The 27,907-nt window shown below is 42.5% G+C and overlaps 1 protein-coding gene and 1 long non-coding RNA gene across 2 annotated transcripts in view; one reads left to right on the top strand and one right to left on the bottom strand.

The window, feature by feature from the left end:
* LOC310766573 overlaps positions 1 to 27,907 on the top strand; it is a 123,015-nt gene that overhangs the window by 91,522 nt on the left and 3,586 nt on the right. The gene's annotated exons all lie outside the window — the stretch shown is intronic.
* Positions 247 to 27,907, bottom strand: LOC310765390 (potassium channel, subfamily K, member 16-like). The gene is made up of 6 exons (XM_083620238.1): positions 27,761 to 27,907; positions 18,592 to 18,792; positions 16,842 to 16,962; positions 6,315 to 6,478; positions 5,627 to 5,789; positions 247 to 512 (listed from the first exon to the last, which is right to left on the bottom strand). Exons 2-6 carry the CDS (start codon positions 18,784 to 18,786, stop codon positions 352 to 354), a joined length of 804 nt encoding a protein of 267 aa, XP_083476364.1. The 5' UTR covers positions 18,787 to 18,792; positions 27,761 to 27,907; the 3' UTR covers positions 247 to 351.

Here is a 27,907-nt window from a genome sequence, read left to right as displayed (position 1 = left end):
CCAGAATAAAAATACCCAGCTCCTTCAACCACTCCTCATAAGGCTTGGTTTCCAGTCCCTTGATCATCTTGGTTGCTCTCCTCTGCACACAGTCCAAGTAAGACCGACCCTCCCGCTCTTGGTTGCAGAATACCAGGCTATTTCACAGTTTATTAGGAACTGCATAACTTAAAGAGCAGCTAGTGAGTTTTTAAGGAATCAGTTAAATGTCACACTGCCATACAATTATAAAAAGCTCAGCAGAAGTTCTTGAGTTTAGCTGATTTTTATGTCTGTCTCCACCAGAATGCAATGATAAATTCTCCTCCAGTGGAAATCTAGCAGACTGACTCCTTTGGGATGGTGTTATCTTCACCGTTTACTCTTTTTTGGTGAGCTTGCTTTTGGATCCACAGGTGCCAGGAATGAAGAGACCCGTTGAAACAACACAGCTATCCAGGCCAGACCAACAACGATCCAAGCGGCTCCGAGCATCCGGTAGCCCGGAAAATACGTCCTGTCCTGCTTAATCCCTGGAGACACAGAGAAAAGCAATAATAAAGTGTGAGGAGGTGATTTAAAGGACTCACCAATTCAGTTTATCTAAACTTCGTTAGCTCACATTCGCACCATACATTTAAAAGACATTTCTACCACTGAATTGTGAGAAGACGAACACAGGAAACTGCCAATGTCTTTATAATTGCCTATTCGTGATGGTTTGGGCACATGATGATGTTTTGGCCTGCAAAAGCTTTGGGGTGGTTGCCCTACCACATTCCCAATCTGTGCACATCCTATAACTTCCTGCTTAATAATAATAATATTTGTACCCCACCCATCTGACTGGGTTTCCCCAGCCACTCTGGGAGGCTTCCAGTGTATATCAAAACATTATAAAACATACAACATTACAAACTTCACTGTACATTTACAGGTAGGTAGCCGTGTTGGTCTGCCGTAGTCGAAACAAAATAAAAAAAAATCCTTCCAGTAGCACCTTAGAGACCAACTAAGTTTGTTATTGATATACCATATTTTTTGCACTGTAACACTCACTTTTTTCCTCCTAGAAAGTAAGGGGAAATGTCTGTGCGTGTTATGGAGGGAATGCTTACAGGTGGTGGGGGGATCTGCTGCAGTCGTGAGCAGAGGATCCATGGTTCCCCTTCCTTCCCTCCTCCGTGGCTCGCTTTGAAACAGCAAAGTGGGAGAAGAGCCGCTGAGTGGGGAGGAGAGAGGGACAGAGAGCCTGCTTCTTTAAAGGAGCAAAGCGGGAGAGGAGAGGAGCCGCTTACACGAGTGTAAGCGGCTCCTGTCCGGTTGGTTCCTTTAAAGCAAGCAGGCTCACTGTCCCTCTTTCCTCCCCACTCAGCTCGCTACATAGCAGCAAAGTTTTTCAGCCCTCTAAGCCGGGGATGAGCGGGGAGGAGGGAGAAAAGCAGAGCCTGCTTGCTTTAAAGGAGCAAAGTGGGAGAGGAGAGGAGCCTTCTCCCCTTATACCCCTCTTCTGCATTATTAGCAGCATCCTTCTCCACACACCCCACGCATGCTCCTTGTCCCTTGAGTGCTTTTCCTTCCCTCCCCACTTAAAACGTGGTTACAAAGCACGGATCCACATGGATCCTCAGGATTTTTGCACTGGGTCACCCCAAATTCACCATCAGATCACATAGCATGTCCATGGCTACATCTTGCACCAAAAAAATCACGCATCCACTGTTGCCTGGGGCCGCAGTGGCACAAAAACGTGGTTACAAAGCATGGATCCACATGGATCCTCAGGATTTTTGCATTGGGCTACTCCAAACTCACTGTCAGATCACATGTCTGTGGCCACAGCATGAACCACAAAAATCATACATCCACTGTTTCGTTTAGATTTTTTCTTCTTGTTTTCCTCCTCTAAAAACTACGTGCGTGTTATGGTCGGGTGTGTGTTATAGAGCAAAAAATACGGGTACATCTGAAGAAGTGTGCATGCACACGAAAGCTCATACCAATAACAAACTTAGTTGGTCTCTAAGATGCTACTGGAAGGAATTTTTTTACAGTGGTACCTCGGGTTACATACGCTTCAGGTTACATACGCTTCAGGTTACACACTCCGCTAACCCAGAAATAGTGCTTCAGGTTAAGAACTTTGCTTCAGGATAAGAACAGAAATCGGGTTCCGGTGGTGCAGCAGCAGCAGGAGGCCCCATTAGCTAAAGTGGTGCTTCAGGTTAAGAACAGTTTCAGGTTAAGAACAGACCTCCAGAACGAATTAAGTACTTAACCCGAGGTACTACTGTATTTTGTTTCCCTATACAGGGCTGCCTTCAGATGTCTTCTAAAGGTTGTGTTATCTCCTTGACATCTTCCTGGTTCCTTGTAACCTCAATTCTTGCAGTGAGGGACCCACCACAGATGGACCTCAGTGTCTGGGCTGAACAATGGGGGTGGAGTTGCAGTTCCAACCAAGAGAAAGGTGCAAAATCACTGTCCAGGAAAACATACTGGGCATTTTCTTTTCTTTCATGTTTGATGCATCCAGCCCAACCCTCTGCAATGCAGGAATCTCAGCTAAAGCATCCATGACAGATGGTCATCCAACCTCTGCTTAAAATACCCCAGGGAAAGTGAGTCTACCACCTCTCATGGGAGTCTGTTCCACTGCCGAACAGATCTGACTGTCACAATTTCCCCCAAATGTTTAGTCCGAATCTTCTTTCTTGCAACTTGAAGCCATTGGTTTGAGTCCTACTTGTCAGGGATCTAGCAGGGTCAGACGAATGGGAGGGATCTGACTTGGACAATGAGAGAACACAATCACAGGCAGGACAGGAGTGGGTTAACTTGACCCCCTTCCTTCTCAGTCTTACAAAGTTGGCAGAGTAACAGAGAATGAGACCCAAGGTAGAGACATCTTGAGGTTACTAGGCAACCATGAAGGCAAGAGAGTTCAGGGGAATCTTCAGTGGAGAACAAAAAGAGGGACTTCCCTCCTCACAGCAGGAGGGAGGAGAGGGTGAGAAGGCTATGTAAGGGTCAGAGGAGTAGGGCCAGACGTTGTCAAACCTTGTGTTGTCTGAGGAACGGAAACTCAGACTGAGCACCTGATTACCAGAGAATGATTGGTGTGTGCTGCGCTTTGTTTCTTTGATCTGTAAATATACGTACATGAATTTTCCAGAGGCTCGTTACTGCATACTGGAGCCATCTGACTGCCTGAGATCATTATACTACTCTAAAGATCAAGAGAAAACAAGCATGCTCCCTCTTCCACGTAACAGCCCTTGATATATTTGAAGTTGGCTACCTCTCAGCCTCCTCTTTTCCAGGCTAAACATATCCAGCTCCTTCAACCATTCCTCATAAGGGTTGGTTTCCAGACCCTTGATCATCTTGGCTGCCCTTCTCTGCACAAGCTCCAACTTGTCAACAGCCTTCTTAAACTGTGGTGCCCAGAACTGGACACAGTATTCTAGGTGTGTTCTGACCAAGGCAGAATAGAGTGGTACTATTACTTCCCTTGATCTGGACACTATACTTCTACAGATGCAGCCGAGAATAGAGTTAGCTCCCCCCCCACACACACACACTGCTGCATCACACGGTTGACTAATGTTAAGCTTGTGGTCCACCAAGACCCCTAGATCCTTTCCGCATGTACTGCTAGTAAGCCAGGTGTCCCCCATCCTATATTTGTGCAGCTGGTTTTTCTTGACTAAGCGCAGAACCTTACATTTGTCCCTATTGAAATGTATTTTGTTAGCTTGTGCCCAGTTTTCCAATCTGTTAAGGTCATTTTGAATTGTGATTCTGTCTTCTGTGACATTAGCTACCCCTCCGAGTTCGGTGTCATCTGTACGTTTGAGAAGCATCCTCTCAGTTCATTCAGCCAAGCATTTATAAAGACATTGAACAACAACAAGCCCAGAACAGAACCCAGTGGCACACCACTTGTCACTTTTTTTCCAGGATGTTGAGGAACCATTGATGAGTACTCTTTGGGATGGCTTCTGTAAATCCAGAACTGTTCCTGGAAAATAGGGATACTTGGAGGGTCTGTACTTGAGAAACTTAAAATATGGTTTGGGTTCCAGATTATAATCATTGCAAGTCATCATTTTTTATGAAACCTGAACTGAGCTTTCATATTCTTCAGTAGAGCAGATTGGTTGCCACCAGTACCTCCCCCCCTTTTTTTAATTAAAGACTTTATTGATTTACAAAAGTATGTGCAATGTCTCTCTCTCGTATTTTTTCCATGTAACATTTTTACAAATCAGTTTCATTTGTTGAGACATTAGGAAGAAAAGGGGAGGAAGATGAGTGGGGTTGGGGTCGGGTGGCGATGTTTCTCTTTTACTTACTATATGTAGGGTTTGGTGTCAGCATTGCTTGTGCAGGTTCTTTGCTGTTCACTTGTGTTCCTTTGGTGGTGAGAGAGGTTGAGGTTGGCCTAGGATGTGGTTATTCATTTGAGGTTGGCTGTGGTGGTCTTTGTTTTCATGTGTGAGTGGGGTGGGTGGATATCAGGTTTGGATCAGGGTTTGGGTTTGGATCAGGTTAGCCATATTGATTTGTATGCTGTTGATGGGTTTTTGTCATTGTCTTGTTGGGCTGTGTACGTGATAAAGGGGAGCCATACCGGGTTGAAGGTGTCTTCTTCTATTTGTCCCCTTGTCAGTTTCAGTTTATTGGATAATTTTTCTAGTCAGGCTGTTTCCCATACTATTTGGTACCATTGGTCCATGCTTACTCCTGACAGGTCTCTCCAGTGTCTGGCTAGGATGCTTCTGGATGCTTAAAGTAGGTGGGTTATGAGTTCTTTGCGGTGTAAGTGGGCATTATTGTCTTGGAAGATGTTTAGTAAGGCCAATTCTGGGGTGCTTTCTAATACTTGCTTGGTTATTTTACTTATTTCTCGTATGGTTCTTGTCCAGAATAGTTGGGTTTTGGGGCACTCCCACCACATGTGGAGGTATGTGCCTGTGGAGGTGCACCCTCTCCAGCATTTTGGTGAGGTTCCTGGGCATATTAGCTAGTTTTCTTGGTGTTAGGTACCACCTGTAGGTGAGTTTCAGGGTGAGATCTTTTCTTTTCATTGATATGGATTTAAAGGGGGGTTTAGAACACATTTTGTTCCATTGAGTGGGGTTAATCTCATAGCCTATGTCATCCTCCCATTGTTTTTGATTGCGTCTAGGGAGTTCGTGGGATTTTGTAGTAGTATTTTGTATATTCTGGATGCCATTCCTCTACCTGTCCCTTTGTTGTTAGAAGGAGGTTTTGAAGGTTGTCAGAGGCCTAGTTGCTGTTGATTTTACTGCTGGATTGTTTAAGAGGGTATGCAATTGGTGATGTGTTAACCAGGGCATTTGGGTGTCTTCTAGTTTGTCTTGTATTTCTTGTGTTGACAAGGGTTTGTTATTTTTGTAGAAGTCTATTAGACAATATAAGCCTTTGGTTTGCCAGGTTTTAATCTGGAGGTTTTGTGCTGCGTGGTGGAATAATGGGTGGTGCGGCAGGGGCATTAGTGGGGATGGGATTGGGGACAGTTTGCCTATTACTGCCACCAGTACCTTGAGGCCACAAATGACCTTGCTTTATCTGTACAATCAGTTAAGCCCACAATATCAAAGTATTTTGAAAGCCTTACCTATTATATAGTCTCCAAAACCAATGGTGCTGAGTGTAACAAATGTAAAATAGATAGCTTCATAATAAGCCCAGCCCTCCATCCATTGAAAGAAGAATGATGGCAAAATAAGAAACATTAGAATTCCCAGAACCACGAACACGAAAATGTATCTTGCTGATTTCTGAAAGATAAGCAAGAAAAGAAAAGAAAAAAGGCAGGTTTGATGCAACAGAGCTCAGTTCTCTCGACCTACAGCCATGCACTGTTATTTTAGGCTGCGTTAACAGATAAATAATAATAATTCCACCCGTTAAACTTCATCTGGAGCACAATTTCCTGCTGATGTCACAATTCATGGTGGTCAAGCTCTATGGTGGTATTTCATTCCTAATTGAAGGCACAGTTCAAGTTTATCTTCCTCAGATGGCATAACGCACATGTCTAATTTACCCTTGTCTTCCACCTCTTATAGAGGCAGCTAATCAGATATGCATATGTATATGCAATAAAATAGAAGAAGAGATCTGTTGGATCAGGCAAGGGCCCATCTAGTTGAGGATCCTGTTCTCATGAAAGCTGACCAGATGCCCACAGGAAACCTGCAAACAGGACCTGAGTGCTGTCTATGTCTATAGCAGTCTATGTCGGCCTCAGTCTTGTGATTGGTAAGATTAGAAATTATCTCCAGATAAAGTAGCTGAATTACCTTGTTTCCTTTCCCATACACTTTCTCTGCACAGTTTTCGAAGAGTCTTGAGACTGAAGAGCCAATATAGTTAAAGCAGATGAGGTTGAAGGGGATTCCAAAGAGAGCAAAAAGAACACAAAAGAGCTGACCTTCTCTCGTATGGGGACAGAGGTTTCCATAGCCTGTTGAAAGATTAAGAAAGGGTTGCAAAGGACGTCAGCAACTGTTGATTTGCCAATTGCCTAGAGAAGTTACAGAGCAGGGTCCCTACGAAGGGTTGTTTCCAGTGGAGAGCTGCTTGTGCATTGAGACTGACTGCTGCTTCCTTCCTCTCTCCTGTACAACCCCCAAATCTGCTCCAGAGGATCCCCATACCCTCTGGCGCAGACTTTGATGGTGCTAAGAGGGGTGCAGTGAGGAGAAGAGGGATAAGCTTCGTTGTGCAAGCAGAGGTCTGTGCATGACCAAAATGGCAGCCTTGAATACAGCCCAATGTATTTATTTTATGTACTGCACTTATTGACTTCCTTTTTTTTTTATAAAATATTTATTGAAGTTTTCAAAAAGTTTAAGAAAAAACAAAACACACACACACAAAAAAAGAAAAAAACCCAAAACAAACATATACCTTTCAATAACATTTTTCCTTGACTTCCCCACATCTCCTCTTCTTGTATTCCAATTCAATTTTTAGTTCAACAAGTTCCTGTCCCCAAATTTTACCTTATTATATTTAAATCCTTTTTGTTTAACCAATTTTAACATAAATCTCAATCTTAATACATCAAATCTTATTCTTAATACCTTTTTCTAAAGTCGACCCCAATTCCATTTTACGATTTCCCCATTTTAATCTAAAATAGCAAAACAGATTATTTACAAGAAAGAAAAAAAAAGAATATATTTATACCGCCTTTGGATAACCAAAACCCCACTCCCCGCTTTTCCCGGTTTCAATCTCCAACCACTGTCCATCAATCCATCTGGTATCAGCCTGGTGATCTCACATCCGAGGCCCTTAAGTCTCTCTCCTTTCCTCTCTGCCGGTTTTTTTGATAGTCCTTTGTGTTAAACACCAGATCTCGGAGAAGCTCTGTCCCCATAAGGTCCATACTTCTTCCTGCCAGGCCACCATATTTAAAATTGTAATCCAAATCTTGTTTTTTGCTTCTTTTAAGTCCAAATGTCCCAATAACTCCTGCTTCCACTTTGGTCAAATTTGTCTTTCCCTTTAAGTCCATCTTTACAGGCCTCTGGCCTGCCAGGTCTCCATATTTATGATTGTAATCCAGATCTTGTTTTTTGCTTCTTTCTTTAATCCTCTGCTGCCTTTGTGCCAATGCACTTGGGGCAATTAACAGTTTCAAACAAAGAAACTTCCTCCAGGCATAATTATGTGGGAGCTTCAAGTGTCTCCCTCCTGTTCCTTGGACCGGAAAGGCCCACTGTGGAAGAACTGACCTGAGATGCAATGGAAGAGGCCAAGTGTGCAGGTATGACTTTGGAGACCTTGTGAAACATTGGGTGAAATGGAGACTCATCATGGCAACCCTTTAAAAAACCCCAAAAGATTGATAATATATTGGTCATGAAAATCTGGGGATCACTGCATTTTCATGACAATGAAAACAAATGTAGGTTGATCTGCAGTGAGGAGAGAGCTGAGTTCCTCCATTTGTGACCGTCATGGCTAAAATAAGTTGCAATTCCGAAGCCGCTAAACACTTTAAGAATGCTCAAGGAATTTGATTTCTCTCAATTCCAGTCTGACCTAGCCTTGCCTGTGAATTGAAACATGCTTAACCTTCAGATTTTTCAGTTTTTCAAAATTGGTGATAGTTATTAGATTAAACAATGAATTACAAAAAACTTATTTGCTTTGGGATGATATGTCTTTGGTGATGAAATAGGGCATGCAGGGAGCGTCTTAGACAGAGGAACCACCATTGTGCCCAGATATCCCATAATAGCCCTAAGGGTAAGTCTTCTGCTCAGAAAAACCTCCATTTTAGTTTCCTTTGCGATTGGCCTCAATTAAGACTTGGCTGATCTATCTGCCAATTACTTCCTATTAATTAATTCTTATCCAGAATTCAATTTGGCTGCTGGTGTAAGAAGAGGCATTATTTAAGAGGCTGAAAAACAAAGCAAAAAGCTTATCTTAAATTATCGGATGATTGGGATGATCTGGTTAGTTTAAAATCTTCATCTTATATTACTTTTAACTCTCCATCCCTTCAGTGAGATTGAACCCATTAGCATGGGAATAATAATATAATTGCAATTTATTATTTATGTGTCGCCCATCTGACTGGGTTGCCCCTAGCCACTCTGGGTAGCTTCCCCTGTTCTGCAAAAACAATACTTCGATCTTGTTGGAATTCAACCTCAAACCGTTGGAATGGAATGCACTGTTTACCTAAAGGGACAGACACAAGTTTTCAAAGCAGAGGCTGCTAAGGGAGTGATGAACAGAACTCAATATGGCAAAGAAACGGCTGAACGCACCATTGATTGTTAGTATCATCCCACAATTATTGGATGAGCAATTGCAAGAGCTCAGAGATGAGATGCATAGAATGGTGAATGAAAATGGATCGGAGAAAGACCAGACTAAAGAATTCACAGGACCTTTGTTTTTTTTTATAAAATATTTATTGAGATTTTACAAAAACATAAATTTACAAAATACACACAAAAAAAGAAAAAAAACATACAAAAATACATAAAAAATAAAAAATAAAAATAAAATACAAAGTACAAAAAACAAATAGATACAAAAGAGTTAAAAACAAACCCATTTTTTGTAACTTTAAACTCATTAGCTTGTTTCCTTGACTTCCTCACACCTCCCCTTTTTGTATTCCCATTTAAGTAATCAAATCAGCAAATCCTTACCCTCTTTCGTTTATCTTAACTCTATATCTTAACATATTATAGTTCTATATTTTCATCCATTATCAACTCATTTTTGCATATTCTCATTAGCTTTGTTGCTAGTGCTTCTTATTTTCAATCCAACATCATTTTTAACATTCATTAATTTTACAGTGTTTCTGAAGATAGTCTTTAAATTTCTTCCAATCTTCTTCCACCAACTCTTCTCCCTGGTCTCGAATTCTGCCAGTCATTTCCGCCAGTTCCATATAGTCCATCACCTTCATCTGCCACTCTTCCAGGGTGGGTAAATCTTGTGTCTTCCAATACTTTGCAATGAGTATTCTTGCTGCTGTTGTAGCATACATAAAGAAAGTTCTATCCTTCTTTGGCACCAATTGGCCGACCATGCCCAGGAGAAAGGCCTCTGGTTTCTTCAGGAAGGTATATTTAAATACCTTTTTCATTTCATTATAGATCATCTCCCAGAAAGCCTTAATCTTTGGGCACGTCCACCAAAGGTGAAAGAATGTACCTTCATTTTCTTTACATTTCCAACATTTGTTATCGGGCAAATGATATATTTTTGCAAGCTTGACTGGTGTCATGTACCACCTGTATATCATTTTCATAATATTCTCTCTTAAGGCATTACATGCCGTAAATTTCATACCGGTGGTCCACAACTGTTCCCAGTCCGCAAACATAATGTTATGACCAATATATTGTGCCCATTTAATCATAGCAGATTTAACCGTTTCATCCTGCGTATTCCATTTCAACAGCAAGTTATACATTCTTGAAAGTATCTTAGTTTTGGGATCTAACAATTCTGTTTCCAATTTTGATTTTTCCACCTGGAAGCCAATTTTTTTGTCCAAATTATAGGCCTCTCTTATTTGATAATAATGAAGCCAGTCTCGCACTCTATCTTTTAATTTCTCAAAACTCTGCAATTTCAATTTATCTCCTTCTTGTTCCAGTATTTCCCAATATTTCGGCCATTTGGCCTCCATATTGAGCTTTTTCTGAGCCTTCGCTTCCATTGGTGACAACCACCTTGGGGTTTTATTTTCCAGTAAGTCTTTGTATCTTATCCAGACATTGAACAATGCTTTCCTGACAATATGGTTTTTAAATGCTTTATGTGCTTTAACCTTGTCGTACCACAAATATACATGCCACCCAAAAACATTGTTAAAACCTTCTAGGTCCAAAATGTCCGTGTTCTCAAGAAGCAGCCAGTCTTTCAACCAGCAGAATGCTGCTGATTCATAGTAAAGTTTAAGGTCTGGCAGGGCAAATCCGCCTCTTTCCTTTGCATCAGTTAATATTTTGAATTTTATTCTGGGCTTCTTGCCCTGCCAGACAAATCTAGAAATATCTCTCTGCCACTTCTTGAAACAGTCCATCTTCTCCAAAATTTGCAATGATTGAAATAAAAATAACATTTTTGGCAATACATTCATCTTTATAGCTGCAATTCGACCCAACAAGGAAAGCTTCAAATTTGACCATATTTCTAAGTCTTTTTTCACTTCTGTCCAGCATTTCTCATAGTTATCTTTAAATAAGTTTAAGTTCTCAGCAGTCATATTAACCCCCAAATATTTTACTTTCTTAGCTAATGTTAAACCAGTCTCCTTCTGAAACCTCTCTTTCTCAATCAGTGTTAAATTTTTCTCAAGAACTTTAGTTTTTGACTTGTTCAGTTTAAATCCTGCCACATGACCAAATTCTTGAATCAGTTCTAATACTCTTTTCGTACTAGATTCTGGCTCCTGTAACGTCAAAACTAGGTCATCTGCAAAAGCCTTCAATTTGTATTGTTTGGCTCTGACCTGAATACCTTTAAGCAGACGGTCCCTTCTAATCATATTTAACAAAACCTCCAGGACCAAAATAAAAAGCAATGGGGAAATTGGGCAGCCTTGTCGTGTCCCTTTCTCTATCTTAAATTCCTCTGTGATCACATTATTGACTATTAGTTTAGCCTTTTGTTCTGAATAAATTGCACTTATACCATTTTCAAACCCTTGACCCACCCCCATCCCCCGAAGATTTTTCTTCATAAAATTCCAAGAAATATTGTCAAAGGCTTTCTCCGCATCTATAAAAATTAAAACTGCTTTAGTATTAATGTTCACTTGCAACTTCTCCAATATGTTAATTATGTTCCTCGTGTTGTCAGACAAGTGTCTACCTGGGAGAAAGCCAGCTTGGTCCTTATGTATCTCTTCCACTAATACTTTTTTTAATCTATTAGCCAAAATATCAGCAAAAATTTTGTAATCCACATTGAGCAGGGATATGGGGCGGTAGTTCTTAAGTTGTGTCTTTTCAGACTCCGTTTTCGGTATAAGTGTAATGTAGGCTTTCTTCCTTCCACGACTCTGGCGCTTTTTTCCCCTCCAAAATTTCATTACAAACCTCCTTTAGTGGCTGAATTAACCAATCTTTCAAAGATCTATAATATTTTGAGGTTAAGCCATCCGGCCCTGGAGATTTACCCAACTGCGTATTCTGAATGGCACCTTCTACCTCCTGTTCTGTTATTTTGTAGTTCAGCATTATCTTATTTTCTTGAGAGATTTTTTGTAATCCATTTGTTTTTAAAAATTGGTCTATATCAAACTCTTTCTGTGGCCCTTGTGTATATAACTCTTTAAAATACCTCTGGAAGCATTTTCTAATTTCCACTGGATTCTGAATGTTCTTTCCTTCCACTTCCAAATTAGTGATAGTATTGAGCTTTTGTCTTTTTTTCATTTGCCAAGCTAATAATTTTCCACATTTATTAGCCGATTCAAATGTCTTTTGTCTCATTTGTTTAATTTTCCATTCAATTTCCTGGTTCATCATCTTCATATATTGCACTTGATATAACTTTATGTCTCTCAGAATCTCTTGTGACTTTGGTTTCGCTCTTAGTTTCTTCTCACCCTCCTTTATTTTTTCTAAAATTTTATCTTTTTTTCCATTTTGGGCTCTCTTCTTTATTGTATTCTGTTGGATCAGAAACCCCCTCATAACTGCTTTACTTGCGTCCCAGATTATTCTTTTTTCAGTAGTAGTATTCAAATTTATCTCAAAATAGTCTCTCAAGGTTTTTGGGGCCTTCTTGATAACCTCTTGATCTCTAAATAAGGTGTCATTCATCCTCCATCTGAAGGAACCGATTGGTGTTAGTTTCACCTCCATTTTCACAGCATTATGGTCGGAGCAAGTTTTTGGGCAAATTTCCACTTTTCGAGTCTTAGGTGCCAGTCCTCTAGTTATCCATATTTGGTCAATTCTTGTCCATGTCATTTTGGCTTCAGAAAAGAAGGTTCCCTCTCTTCCTAGGGGGTTCTTAATTCTCCAAATGTCAATCAAGTCCATATTGTCAGTCAGTTCAAAAAAGGTTTTTGGTAGTCTGCCATCTTTAGTTACAGTCTGTCTCTGCGACTTGTCCATATTTGTAGATACCACTCCATTCATATCTCCCATCATAATGATGTTGTGATCCATATAGTCTAACAATGTCTCGTGCAATTTCTTAAAAAATTCAGATTTCCCCTCATTTGGTGCATAAACTCCTACTATTAAAAAAATTTCTCCTTGTGATTGAATTTCGATTGCCACAAATCTTCCTTGATCATCTTTAAAAACAAATTTTGGTGACAGGCTCTCTTTGGCATAAATTACAACTCCTCTCTTTTTAACCTTGTCCAATGAAATAAACTCTTGACGCAATCTTTTATTAATCAATACTTTCCTATGTAGCCTTATCACATGTGTTTCCTGTAAGAATTCACAGGACCTTTGGGGGGAAATATTGATCAACATATGGCAGAGATAGAGAGAGAAAGGATCTTGTGCACAGGTGGAAATGAACTCAGAGGGAAAAACCACCAAGCTTCTGGCAATTCATAGTCACAGAATTGTAAAATTGCAGAGTTGGAAGGAACCCCAAGAGTAATCTAGTTCAACCCTCTGCAATGCAGAAATCTCAACTAGAGCATCCATATCACATGGCCATCCAACCTCTGCTTAAAAACCTCCAGTTAAGCAGAACCCACTGCCTATAGTGAACAGCGGTTCCTCCAATTCTCGATCAGAGCCTTCAGAGGGTCGCAGAGAGGCCTTAGCACTCTTGAAATCCTCTGAATCATCTGAGTCAGTTTCAGAATCAGAACCTTCATCAGTGAGTGTGGGGCTTTGCTGCTGTTTATCCTCAGACTCTTCACTGTCATCAGGATAACATTGGAAAATTCCCACATTCTCCCCCTACTTGCCATTGTACTCAACACTTCTAGTGAGCCTAACTGTATTAGAGTCAGTCATCATTACTCTGTAAGAACCGTTCTGATATCCTAGAAAAATACCATGCAAACCACGTTTGCCTAACTTGGAGCTTTGTGGTGTGTGAACCCACGTCAGAACCAAAAATTCTCATGTGCTTGATGTATGGTTTCTTGCCAAACATCTTTTCATAGGGGGTACAACCAATCGGTGATGACAATCTGCGATTATAAGTATAAACAAAACAGCTGAGCACTTCTGCCCAATAACTCTGTAAGATTGGCGTTATGCAGCAAGGTTATCAAGCCTTGAAGCCATGTTTGATTTGCCCTTTCACAAAGTCCATTCATCCAAGGAGACCGTGGACTTGAAAGGTCATGTTGAATTCCTTTCTCAGTCCGAAAAGCTTCAAACTTTTGAGAAGTGAATTCTCCCCCTCGATCTGTAAATAAACATTTCACCTGTTTATCATGCACATTTTTCAACCAAGTACAGAATTCCTTGAACCTAGGAAACGCTTCTGATTTCTGCTTGAGATTGAACACATGAATATATCTGGAATATGAATCAATGAGAACCATGAAGTACCTGGCTCAACCCAAAGAGGGTGTTAGTGGACCAACAAGATCAGCAGGCACTACCTGGTATGGTTCTGTAGCTTGTCTACTAGATACCTTACCTTTTGCAGTCATTTTGACCTTGTTTGCTACGCATGCCTTACACTTCATATGGTACCTGCAGAGTTTAATAGTCATACCTTTAACTAAGGCAGGCATTTTGGAAACTGCCTCGAAGTTAAAATGACCAAGTTTCCTGTGATAATCATGAATACATCCTGCATGCAAAACCTTGTTAGTATTTGCAATACAAGTTTCATCCTGCACAACATCAACAGAATCATCATAATGTAATACAAACAAATGATCAACATAATCAGCATGCAATACAAAGTCATCTTTCTTGGTGATGGTGCACTTCCTCTTCTTGAAGGAAACATCTATGTCCTGTTCAGTCAGCTGCAAGGCGCTCAATAGGTTGTGTGCAGCATCTGGAACAAAAAGAACGTTGCGTATTGATGCATCCAAACTGTGAAGCACAACCATTCCGTAGCCTTGACTGGAGATCGTGTGGTCATCTGCTTGGTGCAGAGTAAGGACACGAACAGGTGTTTGTCTTTGCAGATGTGCCGGGTGGCTCCCGAGTCTATGATGAAGAAAGATCTAGATGTCTTCTGGACCTTTGGAGTGTAGCGTGAGACCATGGCCTTGTGTTGCATTGTCCTGGACTTCTGACCCCTTGCTTTGGAATCCTTAGCCTCCCATTCTTGGGTAACTGGAGCTGGGGGGGGGGCGCGTCTGTTATGACATTAAACAGACCCTCTTTTCTTAGCAGGGCTTCTGCATACTGCACCCATTCCTGATAATTCCCTTTTGAGAGCTTTGGTATCCCCATTGCAAATTGAAGAGCCTCCTGTACTTTTGGATTGGCCATTGTGTCTTTAAAGCAAGCTCAGTCTGTTTCCCAGCAGCTGCATTTCAAACAGCACCCTTCTGCCGCAGCCGGTTAGTGCTTTGGCTTGAAGTTCAAAGTCCACCCTTATTGCCAATTAATTAGGGACTGGCAGGCTTCCCGGGTAATGAGCACCTACCTCCCATCAATCTTCTTGACACGCAGAGAAGATAATCTGCATTCCGTTCTTCTGGGCCCAAAACCAAAAATGTCGGAATCTCCGTTTGACCGAGCTCCTCCAAGCTCCTCCGGAATCGCCTCCGACAGTAATTAACGACCTGAGCCTCTTATAAGGCTCCAAGCACATTCCCATTACGCAGAGTATCCAGCACAGGGAAGGACGAGAAGTATGAGCTACATGCTAAGAGTTTTATTACTAAGCTATGGAGACAGAAAAGCAATACATCATCTCTCTGTGAGAGCAGAGAGCAACTGAACAAACAAAGGAACAGGAAACCAGTAATGTCACATCTGTCTCCCGTCTCCCGTGAGACTTCCAACAGTATGGAATCTCTGGAATGCAAAACAGGCTCTTGTGATTCCAAGCAACTGCACAGTGGCAACATACAGAAACTAACACCCACAACCTCATGATGGAGTGTGTTCCATTGTCAAACAACCCTTATTATCAGAAAGCTCTTACTGTCAGAAGTTTTTCCTGATGTTTAGTTGGAATTTCCTTTCTTGTCTTTTGAAGCCATTGCCTCGAGTCCTACCCTCCAGAGCAAGAGAAAACATGCATGCTCCCTCTTCCATGTGACAGCCCTTGAGATATTTGAAGATGGTTCTCATGTCTCCTGTCAGTCTCTTCAACCATTCTTCATAAGGCTTGGTTTCCAGACCCTTGATCTTCTTGGCTGCCCTTCTCTGCACATGTTCCAGCTTGCCAAAATCCTTCTCAAATTGTGGTGCCCAAAACAGGACACAGTATTTCAGGGGTGGTCTGACCAAGACAGAATGGAGTGGTACTATTGCTTCCCTTGATCTGGATACAATACTTCAGTTGATGCAGCCACCAAAAACCCGGATCCTTTTCACATGTACTACTAGTAAGCCAGATGTCCCTCATCTTATATATGTGCAGCTGGTTCTTCCTGCCTGAGTACAGAAGCTTACATTTGCCCCTATTGAAATGCATCTTGTTGGTTGTGGCCTAGTTCTTCAATCTGTTGTTTGGAATCCCAATTTGTGCTTCACACCAAAAAGCTTAACCAGAGCTTTCCAAACTGTGTGTCGCAACATGTTAGCGTGTTGGCTGCAGTGTGCCAACGCTGGAAAGGGCTTAGTTTAACCACCAGCTTGCTGGTAAAACTGAATTACCGTGTCACAAATTGATGCATGTATAAAACAGTGGATTAAACAGTGCTAATAAGGTAGGTTCTCCCACTCATTCAGTGCATGGTTTTCTGCATTGAAGGCATTCATCTAGACATAAAGGGTGTGTGGTTTCTTGAGTGTATCTTGTAGCTTACTGGAAAGAAGTTGCAATCCTATGCAAATTTATTGGGGAGCAAGTCCCACTGACTGCATAGGGCTGTGCTGAGAGGGACGGACTTGCATTGGGAGACCTGGCATTGGGTCAGTTGCATAAGGTGGGATTTGAACTCGTTTCCTAGCCCAACTACTTTCCACAGGATGGTTTTAATAATGGGTTGGCCCCAAAAGGGTGGGGAATAAATAATTAATCAGGGAATGGTCTTGTTGGGCATATAATAAATGAACTATTTATTTGGCCAGAAATGGAAAGACAAAAATGAGATGTGAAGGATGATGAAGGAGCAAAAGCAAAGCCTGCAGCTTTACACAATTTATCTGAGAGCAGTTGAATGCCCTGCATACTATATTCGCAAAGAAGCCAGAACCAAATGACAGTACCTATTGTGGATAACATAGTTCCCACGAAGAAGAAAGAAGTACTGAAATCCCAGCTGGCCCTTCCTTCATCACCAAGTCTTCCTATAGGTTCTACTCCCATCTGAACATATTTTACCAGTTTCTGCAATTGAAGGCAAGACTCAGTTTGAATATTCCAACAATAAGAATAGCCCCTCCTCTGATTATCACCAGATACTGCTAACCAAATCACGATGCATTCAGAAGGGAAGTTCTTGTGGATCAGTCCAGCACGTTCTTCCCCCAGTGGCCAGCCCAATGCTCATGGGAAGCCCACAAACAGGACCTGAGCACAACAGCCCTCCCCTCACTTGTCACCCCCAGTAACTGGTAGGCATAGGCCTTATGCACACTCAACTTTTCCTCCACTCTTTCCAGGCAAAGGCCGCACTCCAATAACACTGATGGCAACACTATAACAAGCTGTGTTGTTTATATCTCAAGTTCAATACTAAGTGTTTCTCTCCCTTGACCCCCAGAGAGGGTTTGGTCTTCTTGCTCCAAAAACATACACTTTAGTAGCAATGCATAAATCATTACCCCTTGGCTTCCCTGTCTTCATAAATTCTTCTGGACAGAGTCTGCTTGGAGTATTGGCTCTCCCATATTCTCAGTCAACCAAACAATGGTGAGACTACCCCATCTCCCACCCTCTGTTCTAAGGCAGAAACACACACTTTTCAAGGCAGTTAACCAGACAATGATTCAGCTTTCCTGTGACCTTGATTGGAGTCACCTGTTTTGCAGTTGCTATATGACGTATGTTCTCCTTTCCCCGAATTATTCTTTGCAAAATATGTTTCCCAACAAATATAGTACAGTTGAACCTTGGTTTTTTAATGCCTTGGTACTCGGACATTTTGGCTCCCGAATGCCACAAACCCCGAAGTGAGTGTTCCGGTTTGCGAATGTTTTTCGTAAGCCGAATGTCTGGCGCAGCTTCCGTGCCTTCCAATTGAGTGCAGGATGTGCCTGCAGCCAATCGGAAACCATGCCTTGGTTTTCAAACCATTTTGGGAGTCAAACGGACTACCGGAACAGATTAAGTTCCACAACCAAGGTTCGAATGTACAAATATTAACAAAAACCCGCTCTTTACAGCTGAATTGGAGGAAATATAAATTTGGGTTTTCCGTGGCAATGATTCAGCTTTTCTGTGACCTTGATTGGAGTCACCTGTTTTGCAGCTGCTACATGACGTATGTTCTCCTTTCCCTAATTTATTCTTTGCAAAATACCGGTACATTTCCCAACCAATACAGTACTAATACTAACAAAAACCTGCTCTTTATAGCTGAATCGGAGCAAAAGTCAATTTGGGTATTCAATGGATTGCTGTTAACAAGCTGGTTTTCATGAGGAAAGCCCCGGAGCAACGAAATGGTGCTCAGACACGGAGCTTTAAATCATGACCATGCCTGGAGAGAGTGGAGGAAAGCTCAGTGTGGAGAAGCCCATGCTGCCTCCAACAGTGTTGGCAGAACAGAGCCATAATGGCTAGTAGCCATTCCTTGTCTTATCCTCCAACAATTTGCCTAATCCTCCATGGGGATAAATTTTCACATGCAGAAGGAAGGGTGAGTCCTTATGGCTCTGTGCTGGCCACTGATTCTGTCCCCACCTCAATTCCCACCTCGGAATCTGTATTCCCCCCATATATACTTTCTGACCTCTTAACCTCTGGTGTCATGCCACGGTCATCCCTTTCAGTCTTGCTGAAGTAATGCCTTACCTGTATGACTAATTCCACCTCTTCTGGGCTGAGAGCGGTGTAGTTCGAAAAAAATTCCTCTTTCAGGTGAAACATTGCATCTTCCATTTTTAGGTAGTGATCCTTCTCCAGAAGCTCAAAGATGAGGGCTCCCATCAGCAAGTAAGTCAAGATGCCACCCACCAGTAGGAGGCCCTGTACCCTGCTCACACGCATGTTGTTCTGTGTGGGAATGAGAGCCAAGGAAGAAGCAGACACAAGAGCGACTATAGTTTAGTAAAGCAAGTCCTTATTTGTCTTGACCCAGACTCAACAGTACAGCCCCATAACTGGGCACTCTCCATAGCTGGGCCCAAGCTAATGAAATGAATTTCAACAGGGAAGGTTCTGCACTTAGGCAGGAAGAACCATATGCACAAATAGAAGATGGGGGACACATGGCTAAGTAGCAGTACATGCAAAAAGGATCCAGGGGTCTTGGTGCACCACAAGCTGAACATGAGTCAACCGTGTGTTATTATTACCACAAGATTTATCTAAATTAGCATTGTTAAACATCAACAAAATGTATCATGACTTATCAATGGATATCGACAGACAGCAGTCATTGAACCTGACCCTGTGGGGGAAAGTCAAAGCTCTTAAACTGAACATAATACCTAGTTTATATCTTAAGAGAAATTCCAATTCACATACCAAGCAAATACTTTCAAAATATTGAATCTTTGTTTAGGAAATGCATTTGCAGAAGTGGCAGGATTTAAGCTAAATAGGAATAAAACTAAATTATTAGTTAAAAACATGAAGGAAGAAGAAAGAACCGAATTAGAACAAAACATTGAGATTGAAGTCCAACATTGAGATTGAAGTCCATATTTAGGGATTTGGTTAACATCAAGAAATATAAACCTATTTAAAAATAATTATGGAAAAATTTGGCTTGAGGTAAAAAGAAATTTAGAAATATGGAGCAGAATGAATCTCTCAATGTTAGGAAAAATATTGGCGATTAAAATGAATGTGCTGCCAAAAATGCTATTTCTTTTTCAATCAATACCAGTCATCCTGAAAGATGAATGCTTTAAAAAATGGCAGAAAGAGATCTCAAGATTTATCGGGGGGGGGGGGGCAAAAAGCCAAGGATAAAACATAAAATACTTACAGATGTAAAAGATAGAGGCGGATTTGCCCTCCCAGACCTTAAATTGTATTATGAATCTGCTTGTTTGGTATGGATCAGGGACTGGATGAGATTGGATAAGCAAGAGGCATTAGAATTAGAAGGACATGATAACAGATTTGGCTGACACGCATACTTATGGTTCGGGAAAGGAAAGGTTCATAGAAGTTTTTACAACCATATAATCAGGAAATCACTAATGAGAGTATGGGAGAGATACAAAGACTTATTGGAACAAAAGACTCCATGGTGGCTTTCACCACATGAAGCATTACTGCTCAAACCACTTGGAAAGAAAGGAAAATGGCTCACATATGCTGATTTATTAAAGGAACATGATGGAAAATGGAAATTAAGAGATTATGATGAGATCAAAGACCACTTTCAGAGTTGGTTGCATTATCGACAACTATATGAAACACATAAAGAAGACAGCAAGAAAGGATTTAGTTATACTAGATCTAGGTTTCAAACGGAAGTGATTGAAGGGAAAGTGAAACTACTGAAGGCCGCATACAGCATATTATTAGAATGGGAGACGAAAGATGAAGAGGTAAAATCAGTTATGATTAAATGGGCACAAGATGTAGGGCATAACATTATGATGGAAGATTGGGTTAAGTTATGGAAAACTGACTTAAAATTTACAGACTGTTCCCTATTGAAGGAGAATTACATGAAGATGATGTACAGATGGTACACAACACCAGTGCAGTTAGGGGAAATGTACAAAACTAGTTCAAATATATGTTGGAAGTGTTGGGATACTGCCAGGGAGATAAAGGCCATCACTGCCTCCACGTCGACTCCGGACGTCCACCGATCTCCCGTAGATACGCAGTTTCAGCTATTAGCGACATGAGCTCACAGAAAATAGCTTCCCACATTCCTGGGCTCATGCACACTCTGTCAGCAGAATTCACACAGCAAAAGTCGCACTCAGGAGAGCATTATTTACAAGTTTAATTCAGCGTTGATCAGAACAAAAAAACATGACTGCCTGCTTCAGTGTCTTCGACACCAAGAGAGAAAACGAAAGCAACAGAAAACATAAACATCCTGTGAACAGGAAATGCGCAGGCTGTGACACAAACATCCTGCTCCCTTTTAAGGTGGAACGGAAATATCCTAACATCCTCCCCCTTTCCGTGTAACCTGTAGTACCTGTGGTTCAACCCAATTGCAACCTTTGTACGTAAACCTTAAGTTGTTCTCTGTTAACAACCTTAGACAACAGATCAGCAGGAATTTCATTTCCTGCCATGTAGGACACCTGAATGAGTCCTTTCTGAATACACTGTCTTGCACGATGTAGCTTAATCTGCAAGTACTTGGTTCTTTGCTTGCAACTCTCTGAGTTCAGCAAAGCCAAACAGAATCTATTGTCTTGATACACTTGTATAGGACATTTCACAGAAACTCCGATGTCCTTAAACAGTTGCATCAACCATTCACAATCCATGAGTGAAAATGACAGAGCATTGAGTTCTGCTTCACAGGAACTTAGGCTCACTGTCGTCTGCTTTTTGCACAACCAGTCAAACAAACAGTGGTTGTACATGTAGCATACTCCAGAAGTGCTTGTACCATCTGTGGTGTCACTTCCAAAACTTGCATCTGCAAAGATTTCAAGACCTCCAGTCTTCTGACTGGTGAACCTCAGCCTGTAGTGCATAGTCCCTTTCAAATAGCGGGCTATGCGCTTCAGAGCTTTCCAATCCTGAACAGTAGGATTATTAGCATGTCTGCTAAGCAGGTTAGTGCTTACAGCTATGTCAGGTCTTGAACATCTAGCAATGAAATTCAACTTGCCTAGAATGCATCTGTACAGCGTAGTGTCAGAAAACGCTTCAGCAGTACTATCTACCTGGTAACCTGTCACCATCGGTGTGTCTGCTGGGTTTGCATCAACCAAATTCAACCTGGTTAATACATCAGCAATTTTCTGTGTTTGGTGTACCAGAAAATTACCTGCTTGGTCCCTCTCCACCTGCAGAGAAAGATAGTTGGATACCTCACCAAGATCCTCCATGTCAAAGTGCTCCTTCAGCTGAGCTAGGGTGCTTTGATAAAAAGCCTGATTCTTCCAAAACATCAGAAGATCATCAACAAAACATAAACAATACAGTTTGTTTTGCCCCTCTTCCTTGACAAACACACACGGATCAGCTTTGCCCTGGTGAAAACCTAGAGAAAGCAACGTCTCAGTGAGTTTTGTGTTCCAACACCTGGCACTCTGCTTGAGACCATATAAGGATTTCCGCAGTTTACAGACCATTCCCTTCTGTATCTGCATTCCATCAGGTGGAAGCATGTACAGCTCCTCCCCCAAAATCCCGTACAAAAAAGCTGTATTAATGTCATGATGGGAAACATGCAGTTTCTCCTCTGCAGCGATTTTGAGCATCAGCCGAATGCTCTCATATTTGACGGTGGGCGAGTAGGTCTCGTGGTAATCCTGTCCTGGTACCTGTGAAAAACCTCTGGCAACCAATCTGGCTTTGTGTCTGACAACCTTGCCATTCTGGTCTGTCTTGGCCTTGAAGACCCATTTGCTGCCAACCAGTCTCATTCCTGGGACTACCGGTACCAGTTCCCAAGTTTGGTTCCTGTTCAAGGAATCAACTTCAGCCTTCATGGCATTAAGCCAAGGCTCAGCATCTTTAGAGGTTAACTCCTGAACTTCTTTGAAGCTTGAAGGTTCCCACACCTTCTCTGAGCTACTAAGAACAGCAGTTGCCGTCTTAGCAAACTCATCAGCAAATCTCTTTGGAGGTCTGCCTTTGGTCGCCCTTTCAGACCTGTGAACTAGACGCAAGTCTTCTGGACTCATCTCCTCCTTCTTAGGAGAAAAGTGACCAATGGTGAACAGTGGTTCTTCCAGTTCATTGTCAGACGCATCAGATGGTCTGACTGAGGCCTTTGCGCTCTTGTAGTCTGCTGTGTCATCACTGTCGCTGACACCAGCAGCAGCGCCGCCCACTGAACTGGAATCCGAACTCTGATCATCATCATCCTCCTCATCCTCAGCTTTCTCGGCTTTATCTGCCTTTTTCACATTACCTTCATCCTCCTCTGGGTAACTCTGGAAAATTCCCACATTTCCCCCCCACTTAGGATTGTACTCAACACTCTTTGTGAACTTAATGGACTTAGAGTTAGTCATCCATACTCTGTATGCACCTTTTCCGTACCCCATGAACAAACCATGTGCCCCACGCTTCCCAAGCTTGTTGCTCTGTGGGGTGTGTACCCACATGTCAGAACCAAAGATTCTCATGTGCTTGACATTCGGTTTCTTACCAAACATCTTCTCGTAGGGAGTACAACCAATAGGTGATGACAGTCTGCGATTATAGGAATAAACAAACGTCGACAGAGCTTCCCCCCAAAACTTCTCAGGGAGGTTGACATCATGCAACAAGGTTTTCAGGCCTTGAAGCAAAGTCTGATTTGCTCGCTCCGCAAGTCCATTCATCCATGGCGATCTAGGCGTTGACAAGTCATGCTGGATTCCCTTCTCAGTCAGGAAAGCTTCAAACTGCTGAGAAGTGAACTCCCCGCCCCGATCAGTAAACAAACAGCCAATATGTTTACTGTGAACATTCTCCAACCAAGCACAGAATGCCTTGAACCTAGGAAACGCTTGCGATTTCTGCTCAAGCATAAACACATGAATGTACCTAGAAAAAGAATCAATTAGAACCATGAAGTACCTTGCTCCACCCAAAGAGGGCGCAAGTGGACCAACCAGGTCTGCGTGAACTAGCTGGTAGGGTTTGGAAGCCTGCCTGCTAGACTCCTTGCCTTTTGGAGCAACCTTCACCTTGTTCTCTGCACAAGATACACATTTCATGTGAAACTTACAGGGTTTGATGTTCAAACCTTCAACCAACCCAGGCATCTTGGCCAGCGCTTGCCAAGACATGTGACAAAATCTTCGATGTTGATCATGAATACATCCTGCATGAAGAACTTTGTTAGTTTGTGCAACACAACAAGAATCAACATTTGAGACAGCAACAGCATTGTCATCATAAGTTATACAGAATAAGCCATCCATAAACTTTGCATGCAAAATGTCCTCTTTGCCTTTCCTGATGACACAGACGCTCCTCTTGAAGGAAACCTCAAAACCACGCCAGTCAGCTGTGGGACACTAAGCAAATTGTCCACAGCACCTGGAACAAAAAGTACATCTCTGATGGTAGTGTGCAGACTTGCAAGTTTCACAGTCCCTACTCCTGCAATTTGCAACATCCTTCCATCAGCCAGGTGGATCTCTCCGTCTTGAGGTGTGAAGGAGATAAACAGGTGCCGGTCTTTTGACAAATGGCGGCTCGCACCAGAGTCCATAATAAACCTGGCTTTGGCTTTTGGAGCAGGTTTTCTGGCAAGCAAAACCTTGTTTTCCACCGGCGTGGGCTTTTGCTGCTTGCCCCCCTGCTCCTGGCCATCAACCCTGCCTTTAGCCTTTGGTGAAGCTGTGCCAGCAAACAAAGCCTTGTTTTCCACTGGCGTGGGCCTTTCACCCCCCTTCTGCTTCGGGCCATCTGCAGGCATCTGTCTCTGTTTACTTCTGGCCTTCCGGCCTCTGCAAAGTTGACCTTGGCTCCCATGGGAAACAGAGCTCTCAGCTGCCGACTCCTTGGCTCCCCCTGGAGGCTGGAATGCTGCCTGGGATGACATCACAGTCAGCTCCCCCTGCAGCTTGCAACCGGTGCCCTCGGCATCCCTGCATTCACTCGCATTCTGGGAAACAGCCAGGACCTCCGATGCAGTCAAACTCTGGGCTGGGATGACCGGAAGATGAGCTACTTTCAAAGCATTCCACATCTGACGTGCAGTCGTGTTGCCAGCTAGCGTTGCAATTTCCTCCAGAGAGACGGACAAGACTATTACGTCTACGGCTTTCGAATTCTGAGCCTTCCATTTCTCTGTCAGAGGAACTGGAGGGGCTTCACTCACAGTATGCCACACTCCAAACTGTCGCAGCAAGCTCTCACACCACACAGCCCAGGTCACATAATTGTGCCGATTTAGCTTTGGGCACTCAGCAGCCTCAGAAGCTTGGAAAAACTCCATTCCAGCTTTTTACTTGGGCCATGAGTCTATTTCACTTCAGAGACTCCTTATCTTGGCTCCCTTTAATCACGAAGCCTGCTTGCCTCGGCTCCCAGGCCAATTAGGCCAGCCGGACATCAGAGACTCTTGCCGCGGCAAACAGAAAAGCCTTTGCTTTTGCTTTTCATCCACATACCTCTCAGCAGTCCGTCGCAGTCTTACTCTCCTGTAAGTGCTGTGAATCTGGGCCTGAAACCTTGTTGTTGGGATACTGCCAGGGAGATAAAGGCCATCACTGCCTCCACGTCGACTCCGGACGTCCACCGATCTCCCGTAGATACGCAGTTTCAGCTATTAGCGACATGAGCTCACAGAAAATAGCTTCCCACATTCCTGGGCTCATGCACACTCTGTCAGCAGAATTCACACAGCAAAAGTCGCACTCAGGAGAGCATTATTTACAAGTTTAATTCAGCGTTGATCAGAACAAAAAAACATGACTGCCTGCTTCAGTGTCTTCGACACCAAGATAGAAAACGAAAGCAACAGAAAACATAAACATCCTGTGAACAGGAAATGCGCAGGCTGTGACACAAACATCCTGCTCCCTTTTAAGGTGGAACGGAAATATCCTAACAGGAAGTGTAAGGAAAAGGAGGGGACATTTTATCATATGTGGTGGGATTGTAAGTTAATTAAAAAATTTCGGGAAATGATTTACAACGAATTGAAGAAAATGTTCCATTTAACATTTGTTAAAAATGTTAAAAAAGGCATTTTTGTTGGGGATTGTAGAGAAAGACCTGCCAAAAAAGTTGAAAAACATCTTCATGTATGCAACAACTGCCACGAGAGTTCTGGTAGCACTAGGATGGAAGACGGAAGAAACCCCAACTAAAGAATCATGGCAAGAAAAATTGACGGACTATGCAGAACTGGCAAAATTGACATATAAGCTACGGGACAAGGATAACAGTGACTTTAAGGATGAATGGGAACCCTTTACAAAGTATCTGAAGACGCAACGAAGCAAACTGGACTCCTTGGCAGGTTTTGAATAAACATTCACAAACCTTTTATTGATAATAATCAGCTAAATAGTTTGAGGATCTATACAACTTTGTAACATGCAGAAAACAGCATTCTTAGAGAAACCAAAGACTGGAACTGAGGGAAGTCGGGGTGGGAGGATTGTGTGTGTCAGGGAACTGCAGGCAATGAGGAAGGAAAGAAAGGGAGGATATAGAGAACGATCCCCTCTGATTAGCAGTTTCTCGTCCTCAGAGGAGAGAGAAGAGGAGAGGAGAGTGAGTCTCAGCGGGAGGGTCTACTTCCGAGAAAGAGTGCTCCTCGTCACAGGGAAAGACGGAAGGGACTGGGCGGATGGCTGTGCTGGGGGAAGCGAGGGGGAAAAGACGCCAGTCGGAGCAAGGCGTCATGAAAGTCGGATCACTTGGTTTATTTCTGCCTGTAATTGAGTCGGAAGGCAATAAAGAGTGAAATTTATGGCTGGCTGCCTGGAATGCTTTCTCTGCTGAAAGCAGCAAGACGAAGCAGCTGGAAAGCTGACAGTGTGGGAGGGGGGAGGAAGGAAAAATGGGGGGAGGACAAGGATGATATGTTTATGTTTTTGGATAATATGTCTTGTTATAATTTTGAATAAAAAAAAATTTAAAAAAATGCATATGGGGCTCTTCAGTTCCAAGAATATCTATTCGAACAATGCAAAAATTGATCAAGGAAGTAGGATTTGGGATCCCAGATTTAGAACTGTATCACCAAGCATATTTAATGTCAGGTACACAATTCTGGGGGACGCGGGTGGTGCTGTGGGTTAAACCACAGAGCCTAGGACTTGCCAATCAGAAGGTCGGCGGTTCAAATCCCTGCGACGGGGTGAGCTCCCGTTGCTCGGTCCCTGCTCCTGCCAACCTAGTAGTTCGAAAGCACATCAAAGTGCAAGTAGATAAATAGGTACCACTCCGGCAGGAAGGTAAACGGCGTTTCCGTGCACTGCTTTGGTTCGCCAGAAGCAGCTTTGTCATGCTGGCCACATGACCCGGAAGCTGTACGCCGGCTCCCTTGGCCAATAAAGTGAGATGAGTGCTGCAACTCCAGAGTCGGCCACGACTGGACCTAATGGTCAGGGGTTCCTTTACCCTTTACCTTTACACAATTCTGGAGACCCACAACTGAAAATGACTGTCCAAATTGGGCTACCTTGGAATATTCCTGTGTAGCCCTGCAAGAAAGATGGGTGGCACTCGGGTCTAAATATGTTAATATTCAAGATACTATTGAAAAAATAACATCAGTTTGAACAAAATAGCATCACATGTTCAAAAAAATATAAATTTGACCTTTTCTCCCATGACAAAATGGCTTTGTGGGGAAACACATCTTTAAAAATCGGGAAATACTTTAATAGGTTAAGATCTGGTGAATTACAATAACAACTCTGTAAAGTATAGAGTTTTGGGTTTTTTTCATCCCATCCCCCCTTTACTTTGCCTTCTACACGGCTGCTGTTTCTCCCACCACCCCCCACCCCCAAAAAGTCTCTTGAATATGACATTGCAAGTAAGCTCTGAGGACAAAACCATATGTGAATATGTTGATAGAAGAACTAGGAAAAACCTATTCATGTCGAATAGGTTTCTAAAAGGACTCCCACATATTGACTGTGGAAAAAACAACCGCTTCAGTGACTTCTCGGGAAAGTCGTTCAAGGTGTTAGGACACTGCATGTCAAAACACACTTTCTCTTTCCGGGTTTGGTTTGGTTTCTTAAGAAATACAGTTCATTGGGAAACATAGCAGATGAAAACCAGAAGGCTTTGTCATGGTGGAGCTAGTGTGTTTTCCCACATCCATAACCAGCCCAGGGGTCATTTGGAGGAGGGAATTGAAAGGAGGGGAGAGGTCTTTGCTTGGCTCCTCACTCACCCTGTCAGGGTCCTTAGAGTCTAATTCTTAAATTATCCACTTCATTAACTCCCAGTATCTGATGGAAGAGTCTCAGTGGTTCCCTTTCACTGGGTAGCTATTTGGGAGGAGCAGCTTAACCCCCCCCCATGGGCTCTATGAGGTCAT

This window comes from Podarcis filfolensis, assembly GCF_964270895.1.
Source record: "Podarcis filfolensis genome assembly, chromosome: 1".
In the NCBI taxonomy this organism is placed as follows: domain Eukaryota; kingdom Metazoa; phylum Chordata; class Lepidosauria; order Squamata; family Lacertidae; genus Podarcis; species Podarcis filfolensis.
This window is presented reverse-complemented; position numbering and strand designations above follow the sequence as displayed.

Coding starts and splice junctions, on each gene's coding strand:
- LOC310765390 (XM_083620238.1), bottom strand. CDS start 18,786: ATGCGTGTGAGCAGGGTACAGGGCCTCCTACTGGTGGGTGGCATCTTG. Junction 16,963..18,591: donor AGGTGGAATTAGTCATACAG/GTAAGGCATTAC, acceptor CTTCAATTGCAG/AAACTGGTAAAATATGTTCA. Junction 5,790..6,314: donor TGTATGGGAAAGGAAACAAG/GTAATTCAGCTA, acceptor CTTATCTTTCAG/AAATCAGCAAGATACATTTT.